The 12043-nt window shown below is 53.1% G+C and overlaps 1 protein-coding gene across 1 annotated transcript in view; it reads left to right on the top strand.

Annotated features, from left to right (window-relative positions):
- The first annotated feature begins 208 nt into the window (after positions 1-208).
- Positions 209-12043, top strand: part of STK10 (serine/threonine kinase 10) — a 116787-nt gene continuing 104952 nt past the window's right edge. The window contains exon 1 of the mRNA XM_007171359.2: positions 209-650. Coding sequence (XP_007171421.1) covers positions 495-650 — 156 coding nt within the window. The 5' untranslated portion in view covers positions 209-494. The remainder of the gene's footprint in view (positions 651-12043) is intronic.

Here is a 12043-nt window from a genome sequence, read left to right as displayed (position 1 = left end):
GGTCCCCTAAACTCGCCAAAGCCTAGTCCGTGGCTCGCGGGCGTGCGGCGCGCGGGGGACTACAGTTTCCAGAGTGCCCTGCGGCGACGGGCGGAGCCGGGGAGCGCCCGCAGCCAATTAGGGGGTCTCCGGGCGCTGCCGGGGAGCGGCAGGTGGAGTCGGGGCGATGGGCGGGGGCGGGGCCGGGTCCCCGGAACGCGTCCCGGGGCTTGCGGGCTGGGCGGGGGCGCGGCGCGAACTGGGTCTACATCGGGAGGCGGCCCGGAGATTGGACCGAGCGGGGGCGGGGACCGCGGCCGCCTGCGCTGTTCCGGGTGCTCCCGCCGCGCGCAGCCCAGGGCGCACTTGACCGTGGTCTGGCTGCGGGGAAGGGCGGGTCTGGGGAGAACCCCCGAGCGCTGCGGCGTCCTCCAGCCCCTCCCTCGCGGCCGCCGGAGTCACAGCCCGAGCCGGAGCCGGCGCCACCTCGCCCCCCGGCTCGCGTGCCCCCAGCCATGGCTTTCGCCAATTTCCGCCGCATCCTGCGCCGGTCTACCTTCGAGAAGAGAAAGTCCCGCGAATATGAGCACGTCCGCCGGGACCTGGACCCCAACGAGGTGTGGGAGATCGTGGGCGAGCTGGGCGATGGTGCCTTCGGCAAGGTTTACAAGGTGAGGGCGCTGTGTTGTTGGTGGCTGGCTCGGGGCGCGTGGAGCGGCTCCGGAAGGAAGGGGCGCTGGCCCTGGTCAGTCTCGGCCACAGCTTGGGAGAACGCAGAGAGCTGCCCGGCCCTGAACTCGGAGTCCCGGGGTCCTGTCCTGGTGATCCTTGTTCTTCGTTGGGGTGGGGGTGGGGTATCCTCACACAGCCCGGCTGAGTCCCTGCGTGCCGGACGTCCCCTCCGGGCACGGCTGCTGCCCCCGAGCTAAGTTTCTGAGCACTTCCTGTGCGCCCCGCACGGCTATCGGCGCCGCAGGGGGAGACAAAGGGGGCGCTTATAGGACTTTAGCATCCGAGACGAGGCATCCGCGGTAAAACTGATACTAGGCATACTTTTTTAAGGGAGGCCACTCAGATGCTGTGAGAGTGCCGAGGCGATGGGGACAGAGAAACTCGGCTGCGTCTGGAAGGGTTGAGTCCGATGAAGTTGGGGACACACCTGAAGACGAGCCAGAGACGGGAGAGACAGGAGGTGGAGGGGGGGGGTTGTCTAGAGTGAGAGGTTAGGCATGGAAATGTGGGCTGGGGCTGGGCAGAGGGGAAAGTCAGGGCCTCGTGAATCCTGCGCTTCGGGGGTCAGATTTGAGTATGTGGATGAGTCACAGCTGGGGAGTCTCCCAGTCTGCAGTCACCTTTCCCTAGAAGAATAAAAGGACAGAGAGCTTTTGGGGAGGGGTGGGTGGGGCAGAGCTGATTAATTGTAGTCACGTTTGCAGCGGGTCATTGTCTGGTTTCTGGTCCTGAGAACAAATTCTGAGTTGCTCAGTCTTATTGGGGACCCAAACACTTAGAGCTTGACTCCACGCTTTCCCTGATCTCCTTTCCCCCAGGAAACTCTTTACTGAGAGAAACCCACATGTTAAGCTGGTGGTTTCTCCAGGAGGGCACCTCCTTCCTAAGCCACCATCACCTTCTTTGGGGCTCCTATAGCTTGTAGACCACCCTGACCCCAGGATTTCCCTTTTGGGAGCCTGGACCACAGAGAGAGCTTCTCTAGGCCACCCCTGGTCAAGACTTGCTCTCTTTGCCTTGAAAGTGGTGGAGAGCCTAATCACCAAAGTGTAGTCCCTGGAGGAGTAGCACCAGCATCACCTGGGAGCTCGTTAGAAATGCAGAATCTCAGGCCCCACCCTAGACCTAATAAATAATAAAGTAGGGTCTGCATTTTAACAGATGCCCAGATCCCCCTGATTAGAATCCCCCATGTTACGTGCGCATTAAGTTTGAGAAACATTGCTCTAGGGGCAATTTTGAAGTCACCCAGGCCCATCAGGGTGCCTGTTTTGTTACCTTACCACCTCCCCACGGAGCCAGCACTTCCTGTTACAGGGTGAAAGCCCCACTGGAGCAAAGGTTCTGTGGTTGGAAGGCTGGCCTCTGTGACACTCATACCTGTGGCTCTCAGCTGCCTTGATTTGCTGCCTTTCTCTGCCTGAGGGTTCTGCACGTATTCCGGGGCCGTCAGCACATACTTCACTCGCACATCTTTTCTTTCCCCTTCTCAGAGCTGCCTCTTCCTCCTAGCGGCACCAGGAAACTGTCCTCAGTCTTGCGGCCCCCATGGACACCCCGCCGGTGTACTTGCCTTCCCCTGATGGAGCCTGCTTTTCCAGGTGTGCTCTGACCACCGTGAGAACAGCTGGACCCTTGGTCAGCTCACCACATCCCCCGCTTTCTCCAGGAGGTTCAGTTGGTGTTTTTAGTGCATGCTGTTGGCTCTCGCTGATGTTGTTCTGTTAGGGGCTGACTTTCCATTGCAGTCTTGTCCCTGTCCCCTAATGAATCCTGGCTTCATGAGGTTTATTTTCTTTCAAACCTAAACGCAGAACTTTGCTTCTAGGCTGGTAAGATTTCCCCTCATCAGTTTCGATTGTCATTTCCTCCTGCTTTAGCCCCATAAAACTCCCTTACAGCTGAAAGTTTCATACAAAGGAGCCCATCTGATTCACAAGTTATTTTGTCTCCTCCTGGTTCTCCAGAGCACGTGGACCCTTTTAAAAGTGAGTCTCGTGCTCAAAGCTGTGAGCCTGGCTGCACCGCAAGTCCCTCCCCACCACCTCCGAACCCATGATTTTCTCATAATTAAGACAAGGGAAAGGTAGATCAGGAGAGCTGTGTGATGGCTGACACACCTGGACATTTATTAGTTTCCCTGCCTGGCCTTAGTGTGTGACCCTCTAATCTAACCCAACCCCATGTTACACGCAGGAATACAGGGGCTCAGGGAAAGAAAGGGACTAGAAACCAAGGCTCTGGGCTTAGTTACCAGCTAAGGAAGACCCGTCTTGGATCAGAGATCCCTGTGACCTCGTCTCCTACCCTGGAGAAGTGCTGCTTAGTCAGCCCCTTAGAGTTGAAGTTGAAGCAGGTATTGCTTTACTAAAGATTCTAATCAGGGACCATAACTCCTTCCCACTTCATTGTTCCCTGGCATGGCCATTTCAGCAGCACAGGCCAGAGGTTCCATCTAGGGTTTATGTCTGGGACCAGAACTTCCATTTTGACATGGCACCTTGGTAACCAGTTGGCTGCGAGCTGGCGAAGTGATGGCCAGCAGCATCTCCTCTCCCTGTCCTAGAACTAGCAGATTCTTCTCCTGGCAGCTTAGGTGGTGAAGGCCTTTCTGAGGATTTCGCTGCTGTAAGAAGCCATAGGAATCCCAGTTTGTCAAAGGCTTGTCAGAAGAGGACTCCAATTACAGATTTCCTGAGGAGTGTCTTGCAGAGGCTCAAAGCCTGATGTCTTGAGACATTAGTGTCTCAAGGTAATGGAGCCTCTTTTTCCCTCTTCTCCCTGATCAATCATCAGTTGATCTCGGGAGAAAAAGAGGCTCGTAGGATTGATTTTTTGCACAGTCAAGTTCCTGCTCACCTACTCCTTAAGCGATTTCAAATTGATTTCAAAAGAAAATCATTTCTAGTTCATTACTAGACACAAAGTAAAAGTCACAAGCTATATAGTTTCAAAATTCTTGCCCTTAATAATAATCTTTATTCTGAAGACAAGATGGAAAGGGAAGTGTTTGATATCGGGTTGAATGGAAGAAGCTGCCTTCAGCAGGGTGTGCCCGCTGTCCTAGCTGTGGGTGAAACAGATACTTATGTGCTGAACAGAGACGGAACGTGTGGGCATGAAGAGTTGGGTTAACAGGCTGAGGTGATTTTTCTGCTTCTTGAAAATTGCTTTAGTTGTCGTCTTATGTTGTCTTTAAGCTTTTAAAAGGTTTATGATTTTGCAAAATTAGGTGTGGTACAAATTTTTTTTTTAATTAAAAAGAAAAACATTACCCTAAGTCCCATCAGTTGCTGTTGACATTTTGATATATTTCCTTCCAGACTTAATCGAATTTTATGGAGAAAAAAATTTTTTTAATGCAGGGTTGTAATAATACATACCTACAGTGTTTTATGTTATCTTTCATTCCTAAAGCCTCTTCCTGTGTTATTCTAAATGCTTCACACATACCTTCTGGGATGGCTCAGTGCCCCCATGATTTTAATCTTATTGGATATTTAAGTAATTCCCACCCCCCCACCCCCCATTTTCTTTTTACTATTAACAAGTTAAAATTGACTAAATGCTTATCATGTGCCAGGCGCTGTGCTAAGCCCTTTACACAATACAGTCAGGTCTGCTGTAATGTAAATATGCCTTCCTAAAAATCCCTGAATTGTGCAAAACATGCAACAAAAATCAGAGGCCTTGTGAGAAAAATGGGGCTAAGGGCACAACACTCAAAAACTTCATCGGTACATTAGAAAAAAATAAAGATAGGAACCTAGAAAACAAGTAGCACCGTTTTACACAAGTTTTGCAGATAAGAAATACAAAATTATCGCAATAAATACAGCACTGAACTGGGAAAGAGGTCTGCAAGGATGCTTGTGGCCATGGGTGGGAAGCATTGCAGTACGTGAAGCTGTGGAAGGAGGGCTATCTGAAAAGAGGGTTATCTGAAATCAGGGGGCACGTTGGACCCCCAGATGGGGTGGGTGTGGCTTAAAGGTTGCTGACAGATGTTTGAGGTGCCTGTGCCATTTGTGCATTCCTTTGCTGCTCGGCTCACCTGGGTGAAGTTTTCTGTGTTCACCTAGTGTTTCTGGCAGACAGAACAGAACATAAGCAAATGTGAATTTAGCCTTTTGATAAAATTGTTCCCTAATACATCAGTGGTGTTGGAACAAAATTGGCATTTTTTTAAAGTAAACTTTATAGCAAAGCTGACTGTATATTTTTATTTATTTATTTTTGGCTGCATTGGGTCTTTGTTGCTGCACATGGGCTTTCTCTAGTTGCGGAGAGCGGGGGCTACTCTTCGTTGCGGTGTGCGGGCTTCTCATTGCGGTGGCTTCTCTTATTGTGGAGCATGGGCTCTAGGCATGCGGGCTTCAGTAGTTACGGCTCGCGGGCTCTGGAGTGCAGGCTCAGTAGTTGTGGCGCACGGGCTTAGTTGCTCAGCGGCATGTGGGGTCTTCCTGGACCAGGGCTCGAACCCGTGTCCCCTGCATTGGCAGGCGGATTCTTAACCACTGCACCACCAGGGAAGCCCTAAGCTGACTCTATATTGATGAACAGCTTTGCTTGTAAAGTTTTTATATTTTAAATCATTTTTTTATGCTAGACTCCTAGAAGGGAGTTACTCGGTTGAGGGAGTGATGCATGGCTCTTTGAGGGTGGTTTTTAAAAGAAAATGAGATAAGTTAATAGAGGCCCCCTTTGCCCCTTGCCTTCGCTTAAGAGCCAATCCCCGAGTCCTCTGGGACCCTGCAGGAACCCGGGGTCTTGGCAGCGGCTGCCCCACGGGTGGGGACCTCAGGTGCCCCCGGGCTCAGAGAGCCATTGTTAAGCCCCATCCTTCGGGTGCCATATCCTGCCCTGCCACCCAGTTCAGACAAAGCTGAGGTTCTGAGCCCTCCCCGGCCAGGCCGGCTCCTTTCCCCTCTTCTCTGCCTAAGAGTTTTTAAGCCTCGGTTTCCGCTCCTCCGCTTCCTCCTTCCTCCGGGGTCTGCCGAGGTCTCCCGTGCGCCTCCCCTCCTCCTCCGGAAAGAGCTCTGCCCCCAGGCAGTAACCTTATTTCCGCTCAGTCTAGTGTTTTTAAACACAAGTCCATGCTATTGTGAGTGGGTTCCTGGCTGGGTCCTAAAACCAAGGGGGCTGGAGCTTCCTGGGGATGTTGCCTGCCCAGGGGGTCTGCTTGGGTCTGGAGGGGCTGATTTAGCACTGGCCGCCCTGAGACTTGTTCTGGCTGGGTCTAGAGCAGGCCAGGGTGAAGTGAGCTAAACAACTAACTGTGCCCCCAGTCTTCACCTCCACCCAGGGTCCCCTGGCCTCCTGAGGTTACCCGGACTAGGGGGGAACCCCCAGGGGCTGCCGCCCCACAGGCCCCCAGAAAACAGCCCGGGATGGTCACTCCCAGGCCCAGCTGCTGCTGAGGGCGGTGGAGCAGGGTGGTTAAGGGAAGCAGCTGGGGCTCAGGAGGATCTGGGTTGTAACCCCAGACAAGTGATCCCCCGCCTTCTGAGCCTCAGACTCTTTTGTCTGTAAAACGGAGGTGATAATTTGGAGGACGATGGAGGACGAGATGAGCTAGGGAGGTGTAATACATTCAGCACCTGATCTCCACCCAGGAAGTGGGCAGGAGAGGATGATAGTTCATTATGGTTGATGCTCTTGCTATCAGATGGAGAAGGTCCTGGCCAGTTACTGCAGCTAAACTGGGGACAAGCAGAAGGACTTCAGTGTTTGTAGCTTGTCCGTGAAAACAGGCTCCCCACCTTGGCACTGTTGACGTTTGGGGCAGCTCATTCTTTGCTGTGGGGGCTGCCTGTGTGTTATAGGATGTTAGCGGCATCTCTGGCTTCTACCCACAAAAGTACCACCACTGCCGGCACCTCCCCCTCCACCCGCAGTTGCCAAAAATGTCTCTGGACAAGGCCACATGTCCCCTGGGGGGCAAGATCACTCCCGTGGCGCACTGCTGCCTCATACAAATGAATGTGCCTCGATTCAGTTCAGCAAACAGGCCGCGTTCACCTGTGTGTATCACATCCCTGGGTGTGTGATGAAAGACTCGGGCCTCACAGCCAGGCAGACCAGGCTTTCAATCCTGGCTGCCCCACTTCGCCGCTGTGTGAAGTCAGGCGAGTGGCTTGTCTCTGAGCCTCAGTTTCCCCATGTGTCCGGTGGGGCTGAGACCAGTACTCACCCCACAGAGCAGCTGTGAGAATCAGACCAGTAGCTCAGAGGTGCTCAGGATGGGCCAGGCGCCTGCCTCCCCTGCTGCTTTCAGGGCCACACGGGGGAGGAAAAGAAAGCTCTGCCAGGGTGAGAGAGCTGTAGCAGGACCAAGATGGGGCTGGAGTGAGAAGGGACGGCTTCCACCGGGCGGGGCGGGTGGGACGGGATAGAAAGCTGGAGGGAAGGAAGTCTGGGCCAGGAGAGAGGCCGGACAGTGAGGCCTGAGGTTGTCCCCTGGTGGCCCTTGAGCCAGGAAGGGCCTGCAGACGGGTTTGTGTGGCTCCCACGGTGCCTGAACCAAATTCAAAGTGATTGCCAGCATTCTGAGATCAGGAGAGTTCATATAAGAGCCCTGATCCCTGTCTTCTGTGGAAATATCAGATCTGCTGGTACCGCCCACGTGTACTGCTGCGGGGCCACATCTGCTGGAAGTGACGGGCAGCCTCTGGGGCAGCGCTGTCCGAAGGGTGTGTAACAGGAGCCGCGTGTGCAAATCACAATGTTCTAGTAGCCTCATTCAAACAAGGAAAAACACCAGGAGAAATATCCCAGTATTTCCAAAGTATGATCATTTCAGCATATAATCAATACAAAGAAAGAGTTATTTAAAGTTCCCATTCCATACTAAGTCTTTGAAATTGGTGTGCGTTTGGCATTTGCAGTGTGTCTCGGTGTGGACCAGCCACGGTTTAGGTGCTCGGTAGTGACCTTGGCTGCTATACTGGGCAGCGCAGATCTGGCCTCTCTGTCCGCCAGCACCTGATGCCCTCCCCCTGCTCTACTGTACACATTTCAAATGCCTCCTCAAGCCCAGTGCTCAGTGGGTTTGGGAGCCGGGCTCGGCCTGGAGAGCTGGCCAGGGCGGGCCAGGTCTAGAACAGTGTGTGGGGGCCAAGTCAAGAGAGCCTTGAATGCCAAGTTGAGGGATTTGAATATGACGGTTACTGTCCTGCCTGCCCCAAGCCTCCGGGGCCTGACCAGGTCATGAGGTCAGCCTTGTGTGGTGTTAGAGAAGAGTGATCTTTGGATGGTCACCAGATGGGGAGTGGCTTGCCCACACAATTGGGGGATGCCAGAGCCAGGTATCCTGCCTGCCCAAGGTCAGGGTAGCCACTGATGAGTGAAGGCTGGGACAGAGTGGCCACGTCTTGGCGGCTGGAGCCGGTGGGGGTGGGAGGGAGGACCAGAGCTGTGGCTGGAGCTCAAGTTAGAGTCCAGGGAGGGGAAGTGACTGATGAAAGGGGACTAGCCCGAGAGGGAGATGTTGTACGCAGGTGAGAGGCGTGGAGGGTTCTAGAGAACTAGGCCTGGTAGTCAGTAAGGAAAGAGAGCAGAGTTGGTGAGATGGGAAGGGAAGCTCATGTTTGCCAGGGACTAGAGATGGTCTGGGAACTTGGATGTGATCCTGGATCCTGGAGTTAAAGCCTGGCCTTCCCTCTTGCAGGTTATGTGATCCTGAGAAAAGTACTTACCTGTGCCTCGGTTTCTTTAGTTGCAGAAAGGTACTGCTTCATAGGGTTGTTGGAGTATGAAATAGCCCATGTAAACCACTTAGTTCAGGACTCTGGAAAAGCTCACATGGGTGTTAGTCATTAGCATGATCAGCTGAACACCTCCTACGTGTCAGGCACCGTGGGTTCCAAGGTGAACAAGATAAATGAGTGGGGAGTTGACTTTTGCTCCATTCATATTTTTTTGGCCTCACCACGTGGCATGCAGGATCCTAGTTCTCCAGCCAGGGATTGAGCCCGTGCCTGCTGCAGTGGAAGCACGGAGTCTTAACCACTGGACCGCCAGGAAAGTCCCTCTCTGTTCGTATCTGTCCATCATTCCATCATATATTGTTCTACCAGCCCCATGAAAGGCAGGAGTTAGTATCCCCACCTGATGAAGCAGAAGCCCAGAGAGGTACAGTGACTTGCTCAGCATCACACAGCTCTTCTGTGGCAAAGTTGGGACTTAAACCCAGATATCTCTGGCCAGGAGCCTCTGCCTTTTCTGCTTTACAATACAGAGGGGAAGACAAAGGGGCTTTTTGGGAGGAGAGGGTCCAGGGTCCCTTCAGTGTGGTACCTCCTGTGGCCTTGACATTTGTGAGCCCAGGAATGTGACCTTTCTTCGGGCCTGCCTCAGCCTCCACTGAATCTGAGCCCTGGGATGACGATGGTGGCCTCTTATGCGGAGGAAGTGGTGATGGTCTTGGGTAGGGCTAGCAGAGGAAGTGGCAGGGGAACGGGGCGGTGTCAGGGTGGGGAAGCTGGGTGCTTCTGAGGCCCTTGTGGGTCCTAAGGTGCTGAGCACTCCTGTAGGCTGCCAGCAGGGAGGGAGGGACAGGCAGGGAGGAAGGGACTTGCAAAAGAGCTTCCTCCTTCTACCCCCTCCTCCCGCTCTCCATGTGCTCACTCTTCTTTCTCTTCCCCTTTCTCTCTGCTTTCCCCTTTGCTACAGTTTTTTTTCTTCCTTCTCCTATAGCTTATTTTTTCCTCCTAAGAACAGGCTGTGCCAGAACCAGAATTCAAGCCCTAAGGGTGGCAGGTGGAGGGTTAACCACTCTGCTGGTGACTAAAGAGTTAACATTAGCCAGCCTCCAAGTCTAAGGAGGATGGGGGCCACTGAGAGCAGTTGAAGGAAGCACAGCCGTTTCTGCCTCAGGACCTTTGCACTTGCTGGTCCCTCTGCCTGCCACTCTCTTCCGATGACTGCACAACTGGCTCCTTCTCATCCTCTGGGTCTCAACTCCCATGTTCCCTCCTGACCACAGTGACAGCTCCCTGCTGATTTCCTTCAAGGCTCCTGTCACAAACTGGGATTCTCTTGTGTGTCTCCTTGTTTATTTTCTTTCCTCTCTGGAGAACGTAAGGTCCTGGAGAGCAGGGAATTATCCATCTTTTGTGGATAACAGGTATGTGGTAGATACTGAGTTAATAACTGCTGAATGAATAAACGAATTGTAGTAAATGCCAGACTCAGGCTCCCCCCTCTCTTTAGGCAGACCAGCACTGTGGTGATGAGTGCAGGCACTGAAATCAGTTCTGAGCTTTCTCCTGGCTTTGCTGCCTGCTTGCTGTGTGACCTTGGGAAAGTCACCTCACCTCTCTGAGGCTCAGTATCTTGAGCTGTAAAATGAGGATCAAAATAGTGCTTCCCTCAGGGAATTTGTGAAGATGGAGACGTGTGGCCAACCCTAACACCGTGCCCAGCATGGAGGAAGGAGAAGTGAATGGGACTGTTGTCATTGTGATGATGATGATGTTCTCTGCGGGTTGACTAGATTGCCTGGCCTGGCTTTCTGATGATTGACAGGCAGATCCCCTTGAGGCTCCTGGTCCACCTCCCCTTGCTTGTTACACTGGAGGCTGCTCCTGGGTAGACGCTGGTGTGTCGAGTCCCAGGGATCAGCCTAAAGCTTACGGCTGTGTTATGAGGTTGAACATGATTCAGTGACAGTAAAGAAGGCTCCGTCCAGCCTTTGAGAAGTTCCCTGCCCGGGGAGGGCAGTCTCAGCTCCATGCCCGCCGTGTGACCAGTTGATCCAGCGTAGCCAAGGCCATCCTGGGTGGCTAGAAGAGCAGCATTCATGCCCTGGAGAGAGAAGCCAATGCCGGTGCCTCACTCCCCTTCGCCCTCCTTCCTGGAAAGCTCCAGCCTGTCTTGTCTGGCAGCCCAGACCCAATTCTTGGCCCTCTGAGGTGGTTGCCACAAAGCTGGCATTGTCGCCCTGAGGAATGACCCCATCAGAGCTGGCATGCCTCTCTGTTGGGCCTTGAGATTCTTTCTACCTTTGATTTGCATCTTGGTGGGCTCTGGTGCCAGATTGGGTAGGCCTAGTTCTTTCTCAAGCCTCCTTTTCCTTTGAGTGCCTTCAACACCCCTGCACCCACTTCGAGGTGACAGCTGGGGCTGAGGAGAGGTGACTGGTGTGCCTCCGTTCATGAGGAATCTGGAACCCCAAGCACCAGTGCCAGCCTCTGTCCCCCATCCCGACCTTCTGATCCGTCTGCAGAACCGCCTGCGGGGACCAGCGAGGTGCACCTCAGAAGACCCCTGAATCACCCCACACCTCCCACAAGAGTCCTCCTCACAGGCTCTGGACTTGGTGATGCCCTTCATCCCATGAGTCCCAGCAAGGCCGTTGTCTTTGCTCAGTGACCTTGGGCAAATGATGTCACCCTTCTGAGCCTTAGTTTCCTTTTCTGAAAAAGGGGGATAATACAGTCCCTTTCACAAGTGGGACCAAAGTGTCTTTACACCTGCAATCTTACAAGGCCAGTTCCTAAGGGCACACTGCAGAACTGACCCAGGCTTGGCCTCACATCTCAGTGCTCTCTAGGGTACCCACCTGTGTGACCCGTGAGGCCTGGAGTGACCCTGCCACTTGGAGACCTGTCTGGCAACCTGTAAATCAAGTCTCAGGCTTTTGGACGCAGCACCCTGTGACCAGGGTAGAGAGCCCAACGACAGGGGATTGGTTAGATCTACAGTGGACCCACCATTCAGTCTGCAGTAGTTGGAGGGGATGCTGTGGTAGGTGTTTTGTTATCTGAAGGGCTGTTCGTGGCATATTGCTAAGTAAAAAGGAGAATGACAAATCAATGTATATAGTTGAATCCCATTTTTATGAAGTATGCAAGGACACATTTGTGGAGAGAGAGAGACAAGCATGAGGGGACAGTTATGGGGCGTGCACTACGGCCCAGCCCTACTCTAAGCGTCTTTGACATATTAATCCACTGAATGCTCACGACAGCCCATGAGGTGGGAACTGCTAACATCTTTATTGTACCAAGCAGGAAAGTGAGGGACAGAGAGGTCACGTAAGGCCCCTGGGGTCACACAGCTGGGAAGTGTTAGGGTGGGGTCCCAGACAAGTCCAGGTACCTCTGTACTGTGGAATCCTGGGAGGAGGTGCTCCAAGATGCTTAAGGCGGTTATCTCTGGGACGACGCCTGGTTTGATTTTCTTCTTTGTACCAGTATATTTTGAAGATGCTCTTTAACGAGTGTGTAATGCTTTTGGAATAATAAAAAAACAGCACAAAAAGTCCTGTTGATTGAAAACACAGGGCAACCTTAACCTCTCTGAGATTTGGGACTGACTAGAAAACAGG

Source organism: Balaenoptera acutorostrata, chromosome 2 (genome assembly GCF_949987535.1).
Source record: "Balaenoptera acutorostrata chromosome 2, mBalAcu1.1, whole genome shotgun sequence".
NCBI lineage: Eukaryota > Metazoa > Chordata > Mammalia > Artiodactyla > Balaenopteridae > Balaenoptera > Balaenoptera acutorostrata.
Note: the sequence above shows the minus strand (reverse complement) of the source record. Positions and strands in the feature narration are given on the sequence as shown.